Source organism: Acomys russatus, chromosome 26, assembly GCF_903995435.1.
Source record: "Acomys russatus chromosome 26, mAcoRus1.1, whole genome shotgun sequence".
Lineage (NCBI taxonomy): Eukaryota > Metazoa > Chordata > Mammalia > Rodentia > Muridae > Acomys > Acomys russatus.
Window position 1 is genome coordinate 14820961 of NC_067162.1, and position 18142 is coordinate 14839102.

Below are 18142 nucleotides of genomic sequence, written 5' to 3' on the forward strand. Positions count from 1 at the left end.
CCAAAGCCCATCCCTTATCACATTCACTTCCTTCTCTGTGTACAAGGCCTGGGGAAGCTGTTGAAGGCACAGATGCCTTATGGGTGAAAATCCGCCCTGGGCACTGTGGCTGGGCATCCCTACCATCAATTCAGTTACTAACACCACCAGGGCCACAGCGCCTTAGGCAGTGTGTGTGTGTGTATATGTGTGTATATGTGTGTGTGTGTGTGTAATTTTTTTCTCTTTTCCTTCCTTCCCTTCCTTTTGCTTTTTGAGACAGGGTCTCACTTTGTTAGCCTAGGCTTGTCTTCAACTTGTGATTCTCCTGCCTCAGCCTCCCCTACTTGAACTTCCCAACATCCTTATAACTTCAAAGAATCATACAATCTCCACCCTGGGGGTGGATTAGAGGAGAGGCTTCTCCTGAGGAGCACCAGATGGCTTGCTTCACTGAGTGGGTGATGCTAACGGGAGGAGCTAGGACGTTGGGGCTAATGGGTGGAAACATTTGCAGCAGCTGATGGTGGGGTGACAGGAGCAAAGGGAAAGGGCCAGGGCAGCAGGAGGGCGCAATCTTTGAGGAAGTGTGTTGCATGCGCACTCTGCAGATTTCTCCCCTGGCTGACTACAAAAACAGGTACTTCCTTTTCCTCTCTCTCTTCGCCCTCTCTTCTTCTTCTTCTTCTCCTCCTCCTCCTCTTCCTCCTCCCTCCCTCCCTCCCTCTCTTTGGAGATTGAACCAGAAGAGTCTCACAGACCTCTTTATTTGGAGACGGTCTCACCAAATTGCCAGAGTTGGCCTCGAACTCGTTCTGTGTGGTAGACAAGTCCTTCCCATCAGGGGATGTTAAGGCCCATAGTATTTGCAAAGTTTTGACAGCTAAGCTTGTAGGCTTAGGTTGTAGAGAACTTAGCACTCAAAGGACACAAGACGGCTCTTCCGGGGGTCTCAGGAGACCCTCTACTCATCAGACACCACCGTAAAAAGGGGGCTTGTCCAAAGCTGCCCAGCAAAGCCCACCCGCAACTGGACCTCACCTTAAAAAAAAAAAAAAAAAAAAAAAAAGAAGACACCAAGCAGCCAGCCAGCGACGGAGAGCTAGTACAGCGATGGATGCCAGGGCACCTGTCAGGCCGGCTCAGGACAGATACTCTCGCACCGTGAGCTCCTTGAGGGTGAAGCCCCTGTGCGTGGGCCTCCGAAGCTGGGTGTCATCCAGCCTGCCCTGCAGCGACGCGAAGTCCTTGCCCAGCGCATAGGCCAGGCGCACCATGGCGTCCAGCAGCGGCGCGTAGTAGCGGTGGCTCTCGCGCGCCCACAGGCGTTGCAGCGCGCGCTCGCCGACCGCAAAGGCCTCGGCGGGCCGCTCCAGGTCGCGCAGGCACACGAGCGTGGCGCAGAGCGCGGGCACGGCGGCCGTGGGACAGTGCGCCGTCAGCTTCTCCTGCAGCGGCACCACGCGGCCGAGCAGGTCGAGCGCGCGCGCGTACTGGCCGGCGCGCAGGCAGCCGAAGGCCTCGCGCAGCTCGGGCCGCGTGAGGAAGTCGGCGAACTCGCGCGAGCGGCGCACGGCGCGCACGGCGTACAGCAGCCGCAGGTACTCGCGGAGCTCCAGGCGCCGCTCGCAGATGGTCTCGGCCGACAGGTTCCCGGTCAGGCGCTTCCGCGGGAAGGCCACGTCCTCCAGCTCCGGCCCGAAGCGCTTCAGCAGGGCCTTCTGCAGCCTCTCGAAGTCCGAGTAGCGCCGTTCCACCACCGCCTTGTCGCTGTCGAAGCTCCCGGTCTGGATCACCACGACCTGATACATCTGCAGGCAGAGCGCAGGGGCTAGGCTCAGCACACCTGAATGCAAGCCGCGGGTGCGCATGGGTGTGTGCATGCCCCCCCCCCCCCACGAGCTGCCTGTGACTGGAACCCAGGGCTTTTGCACTAGTCTGGCAAGCGCTCAACCACTGAGCTACAGCCTCGGCCCAGGCCATCTGTTTTTGAGACAAAAACTAGCTGTGTAGTTTACAGATGAGCCTTAGCCTCCCAAGTACTGAGATTGCTGGCATGCCCTGCTTGACAGCAGTGACTGCATGTCTGTCTCTGTCTCTCTCCCTCCGCCCTCCTCCTTCCATGAACCTGTCCCCCATGCCATTCTGAAAGTTACATTTTATACAAGGTAATAATGTTAGATTTTACATTTTCTTTATGAACATTTTTACATATATTTGGTGTGTGTGTGTGTGTGTGTGTGTGTGTGTGTGTGTGTGTGTGTGTAGATCAGACACTTGTGGGAGTAGGTACTCAGTTCCCACCACGTGGGTTCTGGGTGTCGAACTCAGGTGGACAGGCTTGGCTGTAAGTGCTTTCACAGGCTGAGCCATCTGGCTGGCTCTTTGCCATTTTCACGAATACATGTGTATCAGACTTTGAGGTTCATTACCCCCCTCCCCCACCACCATGTGCCTGCTTCCCTGCTTCACTAGCTTAGCCATCAGTAAAGGGATAAAGGTAGTTCATGGCAAATGTTGCTTCTTGAGAGTAGCAGTGCTTAGAAGCATCTTGGAAGAAAAAGCACAGGAACTTGCTGGTGTCTCTCTTGGCTTTTTACAGTGCTCTGCCTGCATGTACACGTGCAGGCCAGCCAGGGCGCCAGATCACATCACAGATGGTTGTGAGCCACCATGTGGTTGCTGGGAATGGAACTCAGGACCTTTGGAGGGGCAGTCAGTGCTCTTAACCTCTGAGCCATCTCTCCAGCCCCATCTCTTGGCTTTTTATCATTAAAAAACAAACAAACAAACAAACAAAAAACAAAACAAACAAACAAACAAAAACAACAGGAAAAAATGGAGCTCTGTGTCCTAAATTGGGAAGTGTGGTTTGGAGTCGGGCATGCCTATGTGGAACACCTGGGCATTCATTTCAGGCATAGCACATTTAGGCATTCTAGTCTTACGTTGTAATTTAACCTCTTTGAACGTCGGTTTTCCCATCCTTAACTTGAGGGTGGGAATAGTTCCTGCTTTTTAAATGAGGATTAAATGGCTGAATGAGCTCACTGATAGGAGGAAGAGCTGTGCCCAGCCTGCACTGGTGGCTACTGCAACTGCACTACCAGGGAGGTCCAGGTGAGGAGGCGTGGCGAAGCATCCAGGTCTCAGGGAGGTGGGGATGGTTGGTGTGACTCTTCTTTTGTCCTGCGACAGGCTGATGGCCCAGGCTCACAAAGATGACAGCTCCCAGCAGGGAATTTCTCACAGCCAGGACTAGCAGCTAGAATTTAGTAACAGAGCTGAGCATTCTTTTGTGTTTACTTTTGTAATTGTTTTTTTCTTGGTGTCATGTGAAACTGATCTTTCATTGAAATGTATTTTTTTTTTAAAAAAGCAAGTCAAATAAAAACCAAGAAAGTATTAATAATTGACAGACGTATTAGAATCACTGGATGCAGATGATGAACAGCTGGCATCGTGGGATGAGGAACATGGAATCTTCATGGAGCTGGGCAAGTGGTACCCTGAAACCTCCAGCTCTTTGGAAGACTGTGGATTAGTGTGTCATGGCATAGGTAGAAGGTTGAGGCCTCCCTAGACCTTCCCAGGACATGCAGGAGGTGACTCACAGGGGGCTCCATCACATCTCAGCTCTGCTTACCACAAACTTGGAGACTCTCCTTTCCTCGATGCGGGCTGAGGCGATCTCGAAGAGCAGCCTGACGTGTCTCCAGCGGCTCTTCTCCTTCTGCCAGTGTTCTTGTAGCTCCCTCGTGGTCATGCTGGAGTTGGAGCTGGGGCCATCTTCAGCTTCTGGAGGGACAGTGCCTTTAAGGAATCTGCAATTGGCTGTGCCCTCTGGGCAAGGACTGCCATCCCACTCTCACTGTTGGAGCATCAGCCAGAGCCCTGGGAATTTACCTAGTGTGCTGACCTCAAAAAATCCCAACACTCAACCGGGCTCGGTGCACACTTGTAATCCCAGCACTCTGGGAGGCAGAGGCAGGTGAATGTGTGTGAGTTCGAGGCCAGCCTGGTCTACAAAGCAAGTCCATAACAGCCAGAGCTACGCAGAGAAATCCTGTCTCAAATAACAACAACCACCTAGCACTCTGACTGCTTATTATGAAGTGCAGTATGGGAGTGTTGTATCTCCCACTTCCGGCCTGCTGATGGACCATTTTGTAACCACTTGCTCCTGACAAACAGGGACCCACCCATGTACTCCCCAGGTTGCCATGGAGCCCCTTAGTGCACATCAGCTTGGGGGAGGAAGCCTTGAGGAAGTCGTGTTTCAGGTGTTTCAGCCCTTGCTATAATGACAATTTCATCCCAGGGTGCACCTGCGATTCTCTGTTTTAAACTCAGTCCTCCTGTTTCCTTGCCTGGAAACCAACAGTTTGTTTGTTTTTATTTTAAGATAGGGTTTCTCTGGCCAGCTCTGACTAGAACTCTGTAGACCAGGCTGGCCTCAAACTCACAGAGATCCACCTGTCTCTGCCTCCCGACTGCTGGGATTAAAGGTGTGCGCCACCACTGCCCAGCTTCCCACAGTGTTTCTTAAGCCTCGCTTGAGCCCCGTGCCTTTCTAAGAATCTGCTTAGTTTTTCTCCAACACAGTTGCATAAAGAACTGTGCATTTAATGCAAGAGGCAAAGGCCTGTAAAAGCCTTATCTTGTACGATCTGACTCACGCGGCACTCCCCCACCCCCACCGCCACCCCCGCCTCTTGATACTAGAGCAAGTGCCTCCCATTTTGTTCCAGTGGACTTTTCATGGCACTTCTAATTATTTTTCACCAATGTCTCTCGACTGAGCTTGAAGGCTAGGAGAGTGATCAGTTTTACTTTTCATGCACACCCCATCTTAAATGAGTGTAAAGAGAAGATTATTCCAGGAGATGGCACTATAGCAGATATTGTCAATGCCAGGCCAGGACCCATTGGCAGCCACTGCTCTGGAACATGCTATTGGCTTCCTGGGGGAAGTACCTGTATCTCAGTACATGCTCAGGTGTCTACCTCATCATTTGCAGAAAGGGATGTTGGAAATCTCTGGTTTTTTTTTTTTTTTTTTGTCCCTTGGATGCACAATTCAGGTGTGTTCTTTACACCTTCCCATGGACCCCCATCCAGACTGAGTCACAGTCACGTGATCATCCACCCCCTACACAGGATGCAGCTCTTGTCCCCAATCGCTGATCTGCCTTCAAGGATCTTCTCCCACATAAAAAGGCTTCACCAAATCCTTGTCTTGGGGCTGCTTAGGTGACCCCACTTAAGATAGCTGCCTGACCTTTGAACTGTGTAGCCACTGAAGTGGCTGCTCAAACATCTTTGCTCTGACTTCCACCCCCATCACTGAACCTCAAGTTTACCTAAGTGTTCTTCTGGTCCTGGGCACGGGAGGCCTGGGCCTGAGGGTGGTGCTTCTTGTCTGTTCCTTGTTGTACATTGCTTTATAGGTCCTGTCCAGCCAGGGCTCCCAGGATGCTCTGGGTTTGCCATGCTCCAAGGCTACTAGAGGTGTAAGAGAGAAAAGTGAGAGACAACTCATGCCAGAGTTCCTGAAGTTCCTGGGGTTCATGTGACTCTAGTTGTAATCCATGCTGGCAGGCAGGGGAGGATTGACACTGGTCCCCTTGCTGGGGCCTCTGCTACCCACCCAGCCAGATCAAACCTAGCCTCCCCCTGTGATGAACAGACAGATCCTGAGTTAGGGTTGTGATCTGTGTAGTATTTAGTTGCTCTGAATTTCACATGATGTATTGTCAAGTGACAGCAATAACACTGCAGGTTACCTAAGAGAAAGATACTGGCTAGTCCAGAGAAATGTTCTGCCACTCCGTTTTATACTTCAGTGCAACTCCCCCACACCCCCCATCCTTTAGTCAAATATTTAATATTCCCAGGTCATCTCATCTGGTTCTTCACACTTCCTTTTTAATAGAAGTCCCACAAAACTTTGACATTCCTGCTAAATAAGAGAGCAGGTCTCGCCCAAGGTCTCTGGTTGGTGAGTGTACAAAGAGCCAAGTGGAACTGTCTCTAAGACACGCTGGCCGTGGATGCATCTTTACTTGATCTGATCACCCTCCTCTGCAGAGACAGTTTCTATTTTCACTTTGCGGTGAGGAACTGAGACACAGAAGCTGAGAGCCAGGCCTGGGGTGGGGGCTGGGACACAAGCCCATGTTGGCTGACACCAGAACCTGCTCTGATAAGAAGTGGACAAGAGGCAGGCAGCAGGCCAGCAGGCTTCTGGGCTCCTGTCTGTGCATGTAAGTAAATGGACGCCTTGGTAGCTGTCGGTTCACCCAGCATCTCTATGCCTCAGAGTCTTATAAAATGAGCACAATATTGGAACCCACCTTCACAGACTGGTGACATGCGTGAGATGTTTGAGAAACAGCAATGAAATAAATAACTCCAGAAATGGATGCTTTGTACAGATCGCTACAAATAAGGACATTCTCTCGGAGGAACAAATGGCAGGGCACCCTTGTAGGCACACATGTTAGGTTTTCTTTTAATCACTGACAAGGATACCTGGCATAAACAACTGAAGGGAGAAAGGGTTTATCTCGCTCAGTCTCAGGTCTCAGCTCATGATGGTGGGAGGGTATTGGCCACGCACAGCAGCTCACCTCCAGGGGGCCAGGAAGCAGAGAGGAGAGAGGAAGGGGAGAGGAAAGGAAAGGGGAGAGAATACATCTGCATTAATAGAGGCGTTTCCTATGTCCCTCTTGCTGTTTTCTGTGTGTGTGTGTGTGTGTGTGTGTTTGCCTGTGGGTATGCATGCATGCTCCATGTGTATGCATGCCCTACAGCTCATGAAGAGTATGGAGGTCATGGGGCAGCTTACAGGAGTATGTGTCCTACTACTACTACACAGGTCCTGGGGCTGGTCATCAGGCTCAGTGGCAAATGCCTTTACCTGCCCTGGTGGCTTGAATAGGTTTGCCCCCCCCCTCCCCCATAGACTGTGTGTCTGAACGCTTGGCCACAGGGGTGGCGTTATTAGGAGGCGTGGTCTTGTTAAAGGAAGTGCATCACTGTGGAGGCGGGGCTTTGAGGTCTTATATGCTCAAACTACACCCAGTGTGAATCACATCCAATCCCTTCCTGGCTACCTAAGGGTCAAGAGGTAGAACCCTCAGCTCCTCCAGCACCATGTCTGCCTGCATGCTGCCATGCTTCCTGCCATGACTGAACCTCTGAAACTGGAAGCCAGGCCCAGCTAAATGTTTGCCTTGGTTGTGGTGTCTCTTCACTACAGTGGAAATCCTAGTTGAACCACATTTTCCTTTTTTCCTCCTAGCCTTCGGGATGGCGCTATGTAGGTACGTTCCGGGCAAGCCTTCCTCCTTACTTAGTCATCTATGGAAACACCCCACAGACACACCCAGAGGTATATTTCTCCCAGCTCCCACGCTACTGTAAATCCAGTTACATTGGCAAGATTAACCGCCACAGGACAGGAACTCAAAGGGGGTGCAAAAATGTTATCATCTCTCAGGACTTTAGTTGGCTTGGCCTAGGGGCAGCTGGTGGGTCTTGAGCCTGTGCCTCGGGTTTGGGGGGGGGGGATGGTTGTTCTTGATACGGCAGGATGAAGGGCCCCTAGGCTGTTTTCTGAGTGGCGTCTAAGTAGTGTTCCAATAAGCGCCATCAGGGACCCTTCATCAAGCCTCACATTTACAGACGGGCCAACTGAGGCACAGAACAAGGATTTGGCTGGTCCAGTGTGGTTTATGCTCGAATACTCAATGGCTTGTGTGCCTTGCTAACCTCTCTCAGCCCTCAGCCCCGTGGAGGAGTCAGGAGACAAGGCCTCCATCCTGACTGACTGTGGCCCTTGGGCAAGTTGCTATTACCTTCTGTTTTCCATTTTTCCCTTTCCTTCTGGGAAGGGTGGCTACTAGCCTTATCCCACTGTTAAATGGTGATGCGATGGGTCCCTCATGTTCTGCTAAGTCAGTGCTTCTCAGCCTTCCTAAGGCTGCAGCCCTTTAATACAGTTCCTCACGTTGTGGTGAGCCCCTCAACCATGAAATTATTTTGCTGCTACTCCATAACTGTAATTTCGCTACCGTTATGAACGGTAATATAAACATCTGATATCCAGGATCTCTGATGTGTGAGCGCTAGAGGGGTCGCCACCCACAGGTTGAGAACCACTGTGCTCAGCGCTAAAGCAAGATTTACTGTCCTATTTAACGGATTACAGGTGTGTGCCACAGTGTGCCTGACTTCTCCAACAGGGACTTCATGTTTTCTGTAGGCACTCTGCACCTTCCTCTGCTGTTTTGTCTGTGAAGTGAGTGGAGGCATGTGGAAGTGGCCTTAGTGGTCCAGGCCTTTCCAGATCTGTTTTCTTGAGCTGGGTAGCTGGTGCCATGCCAGAAGTGGGGACTTCTTCCACGGGCTCTAGGAAGACCTCAGAAATGTGCCTGTGCTGTGTGCCTGTGCTGCATGCTCCAATAAAGACCTGGAAAGAGCTGTCATGAAACAGGATCTTAGAATAAAACACAAAGCCACAGGCAAAGCTGTTCCTGGATGTCTTCTCAGACAGGGCAGGCCAGGAGTCACACATTTAAAGACAAGTAGAAAAAAAAAAAAAATAAGCGATATGTTGACTGTTCCCCAACCATAGCCAAGCCTCAGTTTCCCCATGTGAGAAAGGAGAAGTCAGTCCTGTTGCCAAGCTCCTTGGGGACAGAGGGTTTTGAGGGTGCTGCCGCCTTACCTCTCCACACCCACAGTGGTAGAGATTTTACCCATCACAAGAGAGCACTGCAGATGTTGGTACTGATGGCTTGGGGGCCTGCACTTGGCCCAGAGGACAGAACGGTGTCCCAGCCTCCCACCCCCACCCCCAGTTCCTATGCATGGCTCCCATTCTCTTCATCTTCTGGGTGCCTCGGCTCCTGTTCTCCACTTCAAGGGCTCCTGAACTCTTCAGTCCTCCTCCTGGGTACCCAGGGCCATTTGCAGAGCCTAGACCATCTCTCTCAGGGATCATAGATCAGTGAGTGTCTAGGAGGATGCAGGAAAAGTCCTCCCCCTTCCCAGGAGAACTGCGAGGCACCCATTCAAAAAGGAGGAGGGAGAAAATGCCCAGAGTGGCAGCCCTCTCTACGGAGTTTCAGATTAAGTTGAAGCCCCTTTCTTTCCTGGGCAGTTTTCCTAGGTCTTCATTGGAGGGTCAGCCAAGGGCCCCCCCCCCACCTGCCCTGCTAGGGAAGGGTGAGCAGGGTCCGGGGTGGGGGTGGGGTGGGGGGATAGGGGCTCCTGGTGCTTCCCCGTGAAGTTTGCCACAGGAAGCGCCCCCCCAAAATGTCAGTGTGTATCAGAATCCCCATTGGGATGGGAGAGAGGAAGCAGTTGGGGGCTCTAACAAAAGCAGCCTGCTACCTCACAACACCCAGATAGCGCTAGGGTGAGTTCTGGATTCTGTACCCCGTTGCAAGGTCCTCAATTCCACTCTTTGAGAAACACAGGTCTAGCCTTGTTCCCGTGAACTGGAACAGTGCCTGGGTTAGAGGCTGGAGGTGGGTATCTGCCCCTGGTTTCTAAGGCAAGCCCTACAGATAGAGGCTCCTCACAGCCTTGATCCTTCCCGCCCCGTCCCCGGCAAGTTCCCAGAGGGTCTCTCAAGGAGGCCAGTGGGTAGAAACCAGCTGAGCTTGAGGGTCAAACACTGACTGACCTGGGATCTTCAGGCTTTGGGGGGATCCAGGGGCCCAGGAGAGTCACATGTCCCACTCCGATCTCTTTCGCAAGGTCCAAGAAGACGGTGGAGTGCCTGGGGCTCTTCTGGTTCTCTGTTTGAAAACAGGAAGTAGGCTGAGTAACCTCCTTCAGAGGCCCCAGCTTATTGGCTGCTGAAAGATGTCCGTGCAACCCCATAGACAGATGTATGTAGTCCATCAGGCAGGCCATCTACAAGAGAGCAGTTTAACCCCAATTCCCAGCAGCCCTCAGCACCTTGATACCTATTAGACACCTGAACAATCTCTGGCATTCGGGGAGTCAATCCCAAAGTCCTTCATATTAGTCCTTTTCTGTGGCAATGACAGAAGACCACAGGCTGAAACAATTACACACCAAGAATTTCTTTAGCTCGTGGTTCTGGATCTGAGACATCTAAGAGCACAGTGGCAGTGTCTAGGAGGGCTCACCTGCCACGTGGGACACGACACGGCAGAAAGTGGACAGGCAAGAGGGAACCTACCTTAAATACCCCAGGTTCACAGTTATGGTAAGAATCCCATACTGCCCTCATGAGCCAGTCACTCCTCAGAAGGCTCCACCTCCGAAACCCATGGCGCTGGGGAATCACAGTCCGACACAAGGACTTGGAGACACATCCTTTTAATAGTTATCATGCTCGCTATGAGCTAGGCACGATGGGAGACCTCTGTGCTCTATTCACAGACTGAAGAACTGAGGCTCGGAACACAGAGCTGGTGGGATGCAGAGCCTGTGCTTGACACGGAAGGGCATTGGGTGGCCTCCGGGTTCCCATTCGGAGCTAAGCTGTGTCCACGATTAGTGACAGAAAGTTCCAGGGAAGATAGGTCACAGCACAGGGATGCCACTCATGGTCACCAGTTATGTGGCCTTAGGGGAAAGAAGGTGGAGAGGCGCAAAAGTTAGAACCTTTCTGTCCATCTCCAAAAGGCCTGTCATGTGTCGTCTGAGCCATACTCTTCTCTCTTTGGCACACATGGCTGCGGTCCTTCTGTCACTCCCTGTTCACGAACTTGACACCCAAGAGTAGATCCTTGACACCTGAGTTTCATTTTACTACCCTTTGAGTTTTATACACATCAACCGATGTACACTATTTAAGTCCCTTGGTGTCTCATTTCTCTCCTTCAGTGTTTATGTGTGTAGGAGTTAGTGGTTGTACGTGTGTACGTATGTGTGTGTGTGTGTGCACGCACAGACACATGTGTGTTAGTTGCTGAGTTTTAAATCTCCCTCTTGTCCCATTGTTACCTTATTGAGCTTGTCGCTGCTTTTCATTTCTGAAGCTATGGTGTTCGTTTGCCCTGTTTCCAGAGTGCCGCCATGGTTGCTGCTGCTGGTTTAATTCTTAGGCATTTAGCCAAGTCCGTGTGACTGTCTGAGGGGACACTGCTGGGTCTTTGAGGAAGAGAGTCTCCAACTGCCCCGGACTACGCCAGGCCACTGCCGGGGTGGCCATCTTGCATTCCCCCAGCTGTGAATCGGCAAGGCTGTATCTTCTCTGCCCCTGACATGGCCAACACTTCTTGTAGCTGTTCTACAGTGTGGGCAGTGGTGTCAGCGCATAGTATAGCTTACATTGGCTCTCCCAAAGACTCATCACGGTGGACAGCTTCTCAGGCTTATTTCCCACCTGTCTCTTCCCTGTTTGACTCCATTGCTTGTCTTTTTATCAAATTCCTTTAATGGCTGCGGATAGGCCATGCGTGTTCCTTTGGGCACGCGTGCCTCTTAATATCCTTTCCCTCCGGAGGCTCCCATTTGCACTTAATGGATCGTGTAATGAATAGATATTGTCAACCATGCTCAACTAAATCAATCTTGCTTTTCATTGTCACTGAGGTCTCACCCTTATTTGCATCTGCCTCAACCCCAATAGGCTCTCAGCAAGCTTAGGTGGAGTCAAGATGCTCTGACCATTCCGTGGTGTCGTGCTGAGAGTGTGCAGGAGGGCAACTGATGCTGTCCTAAAATCTTCAGTTTGCTTTTCTTCTCAGGACTCCCTGCTACATCTATTTACCTATTGGTTTTGTTTATGGGATGTCACCCAAAATTCTGCCTCTCTGCGCCAACATACTGTCATAACAAGAACACCCATATCTATAAGATTTTGTTTCAGGCAAGGGCTTGAGAGAATATTGGGCATGGTGTGCCTCTGGCCTGCTAGTCTTTCCTGCAAGGGCCATTGTATCTCAGTTGCCTCTGCCTCCCATTGCCTGCCAGAAAGAAGGCCCAGTAAGGTTAAGGAGACAAGACGTTGCAGAGAGGCATGGTCCTCTGCCCCTCCTCTTCCTGCTGTGCAGCTTTCTAGTTTCTTGCCCTGTCTCTGCCCAGGCTTGAAGTCTGTGAGATGCCAGAGCAGGCTCTATGAGCTCATCACAGCAGCTAGAAACCACGAGGGAATAATGTGACAGTCTCTGCTTCCTCTTTTGGGGCTAGGGCCCATTTTTTGGAAACCACCTGATGTGGAGGTGCACCCAGATTCTGTCAGAGGAACATAACCGGGCCAGTGTGACCAGGGGACTTTGTCACCTTCTCTGTGTTGGCTGTCCTCTGTAGCCCAGAGCCTGGTCAGGGAGAGAAACAGGCAAAGGCTATGTCTTGTCCACTTGGGCGGCCTATGCTATGTGGTCTAACCAACAAAGTTTGTGTCCTTCAGTTTGGGGAGGGGGACTGGGACATTTAAGACAATGGAGATGGCAGAGTCAGTGTTTGGTGAAAGCCTGTTTCCAGGTTTGTGGATGGCTAACTTTTTTATTGTGACTACCCCTGGTCATCAGAGGGCTAGAGAATTCTCAGGGCGCTCTCTCTCTCTCTCTCTCTCTCTCTCTCTCTCTCTCTCTCTCTCTCTCTCTCTCTCTCTCTCTCTCTCTCCCTCTCATTTTTTGAGACAAGGTTTCTCTGTGTAGCCTTGGCTGTCCTGGACCCACTTTGTAGACCAGGCTGGCCTGGAACTCACAGTGATCCACCTGCTTCTGCCTCCCTAGTGCTGGGATTACAGATGCACACCACTGGGCCCAGCAGGGGTCTCCTTTTTAAGGGACATGGCCCTATAAGGTCTTTACCTCATGAGGTAGTCACCTTCCAATGTTCCTCCCCTCAGGGCTATCACATTAGGTGCAGAAGTCTGAGAGGACATATTTGGTCTGAAACAGAGAAGATAATGGTGGGCCGGAAAAGAACAGTGGGCATCCCTTGTGGTAATAGTAAGGTCAGAAGAGGGGAAGGGGGCACTATGGAGTCAGGAAGGGGAAACTCTGGCACCTTAGGGTCAGGTGCCCTCTCAGGAGAGTGTCCCAAGAGTGTCTGTCCTGCTCTGACCCATTGGTAGTGTCCCCCCACATTCAGAGCCAATCCAAACTCCATCCTCTCTCCTGCCTCTTGTCTCTCCATCTCAACTTCACTGCTCTGTTCCCAGCATCCTTTGCCACCCTCAGCACAGCCATGCTGGAGGGTGCTGGAGCGTGGTGGAGATGCGAAGCCTTGCCTGTCCAGGAGTGTCCTTTCTGGGAAATACCCTCCTTTAGGTTCTTTCCAAGTGGGCTCTTCCGCTTCCTGTCTGTCTTCTTCCTGTTGCTTTCTGCAGGCAGCCTACTCTTGACCCCGTGCCATCTACTACAGCTGGCATACTGGCTTGCTTACTGTCTTAAACACCACAGTGACGAGGAGCTGTGTCTGTCTCGGCAGTCTGTCCCCAGCCCCCAGCACCGTGCCCACCACACCTAGTGGGGTGATCAGCAGGTCACTGCTGTGTGGCGGAGGAGGACTTGAGCAAGTGAAGGAATGGTGAGGGAATGCAGAAAAGGAATTGGGCTGCGGCTCCAGCTCAGGCCTGACTCAGTGTACACCTGCGCCAGCTACCGCCCCTCTCTGAATGGCAAGGAGATTAAACCAGTCCTTTTTATGTGCAAGCACTCTGCATTGACTCAGCACCAGAAATGACCACTTACTCAATTCCCCAATGCCTCAAAAGCAGTGGATGAAGAAATAGACACATACATTGCTGCTCACCACCACCTTGGACATCAAGTGCGCCTGAGACTACACTCCTGAAAACTCTCTTTTGAGAAATGAAAAGGAACTGATGATTGGAGGATCTCTCCAGATCTTCCAAAGAAACCTGAGCTGGAGAGGCATTCTGCAAGTGATCCAAAGCCTGGTAACATAGTCGCTTTCATCTTTTTTTTTTTTTTCTAGTTGCGCTGGCACGATGAGCCATTTTAAAGATTTCAAAGGTTGTTAATTCTGCAGGACTTTAAATCAGGGCTGCAGACCAAGTGTGCTGCTGACTGCTTTTGTGGCTGCATTGAGACACAACAGGAAAGACTAGGGCGCTGGCCTCATTTCTGCATGACAGGCTTAAAGAGCTGAGTCTCCTGGTCTCCCCTCAACCCCAGGATGATGGTCAGACTTCAGATCTATGTCAGGATTTTCTGTGAAGGGGAAGCAACGGAGCTTTTCTCATCAAGCCTGCTTCATGGTGAAGGTGGGATGAGAGCTTGAGGATGGGCAGGAGCCAGCTAACACCAGGGCACTTTGCTATTTTTTTCCAGGCCACGCAGATGGCAGGGGCACCATCTCCTGAGGAAAACTGTTCAAGGTTGAAGCTGAGGAACCATTGTTTCTTTTTTTCTCCATTCTTCTTTGTGTGTCTGTGTGTGTGTGTGTGTGTGTGTGTGTGTGTGTGTGTTTGAGACAGGGCCCTTGGCTGTCCTGGAACTTGCTATGTAGACCAAACTGGCTTCCATCTCACAGAGATCTGCCTGCCTCTGCCTCCCGAGTGCTGGGATTAAAGGCGTGCGCCACCACCGCCCGGCTCATATAGTTTATTAGTGACAGGTATGTATTTCCTATGGTTCTGGAGCCTGGGAAGTCTTAGGCCAAGACTCCTGCAGATTGGGCATCCACCCGGGGCCCATTGTAGGTGCCTGTGCTACATTGTTTTCTTGCCATCAAGGAATCCCCCCAGGTCTCCTTCATAGGGGAACTAATCCATTCATGAGGCTCTGACCTCAAGACAGAATCACCTCCCCAGCCTCCTCATCGCTGAGGAGTTAGGACTTCAATGTGTACAACTAAGGAGGAGGGGCTGGAGAGATGGTTCACTGGTTAAAAGCACTGGCTGCTCCTCTGGAGGACTCAGGTTCAATTCCCAGCATCCACATGGTGGCTCACAACTGCCCATAACTTGAGTTTGAGGGGATCCATTGCACCAGGCATACATGTGGTGCACATTATCTGTGCATGCAGGCAAAATACCCATACACATGAATGAAATAAGATAAGATAAAATAAAATAAAATAATAAATCTTAAAACAAAAAGCTGAGGAGAGTTCAGACATTCAGACTGGGGTCACAGGCATTAGGACAGGAGGTGGGGTGCTGACAAGATACTGGTTCTGATTCTGAGGTGGGAATGGAGTGAGGATAGAGGCCATCCAGGCCATCCAGACACACTGGGCCCTCCAGGCTTACAGCAGGTTTAAGTACCAGACTGAACTTGTCCACCTTTCAATAAGTCACTCACTCAACAACAAGTTTGGGTCACGCCTGTGCCAGAGGCAGAGGTCGGCAATGACCATTGGGTGCCTTGATCCTCTGGGACCCTCAGCCAGGTAGGAAAGGGGGCCATGCTAGGGACACAATTTGGAATAGAAGCCTGTCGAGCTGGTGGTGCACATCTTAGGCATAGCTGCTCCTCACAGCTTAGAGCACCAGGAGCGTCCCATGGAGGCTGTGGCCACTGAAAGATAGGTAAGGCCTTGGTAAAAAGTGCCGAGAAGGATAACGACTTCACCAGAAGCATCTGGTCTGGGTCACTAACCTGAAGTAGGAAGTCAGTAGCCTCTGGGAACCTCTGTCTCTTCATCTTAAGAGTGAGAGCCAGAGCCGGAGACCACAAAGGACGCATCTCCAGCGATCATCTGGCTGCTCCTGTTCCACCCTAGCAGACAAAACAGCTAGGGGAGGCCTTGCTCTCGCCAAATCTTCTCCGGAAACACTCTCATAGACACCCACAAATGTGTTTTGTCCATTTTCTGGATGGTCTGTCTCACTTCAGTCAAGCGGACCAGCCACACTAGTCATCACAAGGGGCAGAGAGAGAGAGAGAGAGAGAGAGAGAAAGAGAGAGAGAGAGAGAGAGAGAGAGAGCGCTAGGGGTCACACGGCTGTTATAGACCCTGTGAGTGTGTTCTGTTTGATCATGGTAAGTGTCCTTATCTGAAGAGTGATATGATTTGGCTTTTTATAAGAGACTCTCTAAGGCTCTCTAAGGCTCCTCTATTAATGAAACACTGCTGGAAGAATGAAGAAGGGCCAGCGGTGCTCGTGTAACCCAAGTGAGTGAAGGCGATCTGGATCCAGGCAGCCATGGTGACTCTCAGTGTGCCATACTATTCTTGGGGATTTCTCCATTTTTCACTGAGCTCAAGGCTTCTGGGTCATGCTGGACAGCCAGGGCTACGCAGAGAAGCTCTGTCTTGAAAAACCAGAAAAAGAAAGAAAGAAAAAAAGAAAGGAAGGAAGAGAGAGAAAGAGAGAAAAGAAAGAAAGAAAGAAAGAAAGAAAGAAAGAAACTATCCTATAGCCAGGTCTTATGGAGGCATTTTCTCAACTGAGGTTCTTTCCTTTCAGATAACTCTAGCTTGTGTCAAGTTGACATAAAATTAGCCAATGCAATCGCCACATTATGCTCCTGAGTTTGTGTTGGGGAACTCTGTTGCTAAGGTCAAAATCCAGCACCCCTCCATGGCCTCTGCATCAGCTGCTGCCTTCAGGTTCCTGCCCTGCTTGAGTTCCGGCCCTCACTTTTGATAATGAACTATTATCTGGAATTGTGAGTGAAATAAACCCTTTCCAAACCAAGTTGCTCTTCATCATGGTGTCTCATGACAGCAGTAGTAACCCTAACTAAGGGCTGTCCCCTCAACGTGTCCCCAGAGTGCAGCCACTTCTTTCCAGAGCTACTACAGAGCAATTGCCCCTGGGTTGACACATTTCAGCTTGGAGAGACTGTCCTAAAGACTAGGAGTGCTCTAAAGAGAGGTCAAACATTCCATCCCTTCAGGGAAGCTTTTTTTTTTTTTTTAAGGATTTATTTATTTATCATATATACACGAGAAAGAGAGAGAGAGAGAGAGAGAGAGAGAGAGAGAGAGAGAGAGAGAGAGAGAGAGAGAGAGAACATCACAGGTTGGATGCAGTATGAGTGAACATGAGTCAGGTTGAGTTTTCTAGGCTCTGCTTGGCTGTCAGTGTCATGATTTGAGTGTAAAATGCCCCACAAGCTCACACTTTGAATACTGGCTCCAGCCACTGGTGCTATTTGCTAAAGCACTGGAGCAGGCTTTTGAAGATTATGCCTGGCCCTGAGGCTCCTGTAACTCTCTGTCCAGAATGGCTGTGAACAATCTTTACCACATACTCCTTCTGCCATGAACTAGGCTTCTGCCATGCTTTCCCATCACGGTAGACAGTTTCCCCCCTGACACTGTGAGCCCCCCAAAACGTTTTCCTCCCTTGCTTCTTTCAGATAATACGGTCACAGTAACACCAAAAGCAACCAGCACAGTCACTTCCTAAGAACATCTGCTATTGTTGGAAATGTAGGTCAGCGGGTGGCGTGTAGGCCAAGCATGCCAAAGGCACTGGGTTCAATCCCCAGCACCATCTCAACGGGGAAACTGGGGCAGAGGAGGCACACAGGCCTGTAATCCTAGGTCGTCAAGCTCAGCATCAGCCTGGTCCACCGGGGCTACACTGTACTTTGACTGGAAACAATGTGAGAAAAGCTAGGGCCGATGAGATGGTTCACTGGATAAAAGTACCTGTGGCCAAGAATGACAACCTGAGTTCGATCCTCAAGAGCCCACATAGTAAAAGGAGAACTGACTCCTGCAAGCTGTCCTGTGATCCCCATTCATGTGTCAAGGCATATGTGCCCACCTACCTGCAGACAATAAATAAATAGAAGTTTAAAATTAAAACAAAGAACAACCAAAACCCCAACTAGTCCCTGTGCTAAGAAGTCTGTTATTGCTGCCCACTTTGGCTCTCATCAGTGGGCGCTGAGCACCCTGTAGACAGCACTGAGCACCACCGGGGACCTCTCCCTCTAGAGGAACTTTTCTTTCTTTCTTTCTTTTCTTTTTTTTGAGCTGAGCTTGGTCATAAACTTTAATTGGAAAACTGATATTAAGTATGTGTCTTTATTGCATTTTGTTTTTTAAAAATATACTTTATTAATTTATTCATATTACATCTAAATTGTTATCCCATCCCTTGTATCTTCCCATTCCTCCCTCCCTCCCATTTTCCCCTTCCCTATGACTGTGACTGAGGGGTACCTCCTCCCCCTGTATATGCTCATAGGGTATCATGTCTCTTCTTGGTAGCCTGCTATCCTCCCTCTGCGTGCCA

The 18142-nt window shown here is 50.6% G+C and overlaps 1 protein-coding gene across 2 annotated transcripts; it reads right to left on the reverse strand.

The window, feature by feature from the left end:
- Positions 1-1020: 1020 nt before the first annotated feature.
- Snx20 (sorting nexin 20) lies at positions 1021-9769 on the reverse strand. 2 transcript variants are annotated; one of them, XM_051169096.1, is made up of 4 exons: positions 9677-9769; positions 5343-5484; positions 3626-3777; positions 1021-1790 (listed from the first exon to the last, which is right to left on the reverse strand). In XM_051169096.1, the coding sequence occupies exons 2-4, from the start codon at positions 5470-5472 to the stop codon at positions 1122-1124; spliced, it is 951 nt and encodes a 316-aa protein (XP_051025053.1). In that variant the 5' UTR covers positions 5473-5484; positions 9677-9769; the 3' UTR covers positions 1021-1121. The 2 variants fall into 2 exon arrangements, with proteins under 2 accessions (XP_051025053.1, XP_051025054.1); XM_051169097.1 differs by having other exon boundaries at positions 5343-5481; positions 9677-9765.
- Between the last annotated feature and the right edge of the window lie 8373 nt (positions 9770-18142).

Coding starts and splice junctions, on each gene's coding strand:
- Snx20 (XM_051169096.1), bottom strand. CDS start 5,472: ATGGCAAACCCAGAGCATCCTGGGAGCCCTGGCTGGACAGGACCTATA. Junction 3,778..5,342: donor AGGACCAGAAGAACACTTAG/GTAAACTTGAGG, acceptor CTGTCCCTCCAG/AAGCTGAAGATGGCCCCAGC. Junction 1,791..3,625: donor GGAGAGTCTCCAAGTTTGTG/GTAAGCAGAGCT, acceptor CTCTGCCTGCAG/ATGTATCAGGTCGTGGTGAT.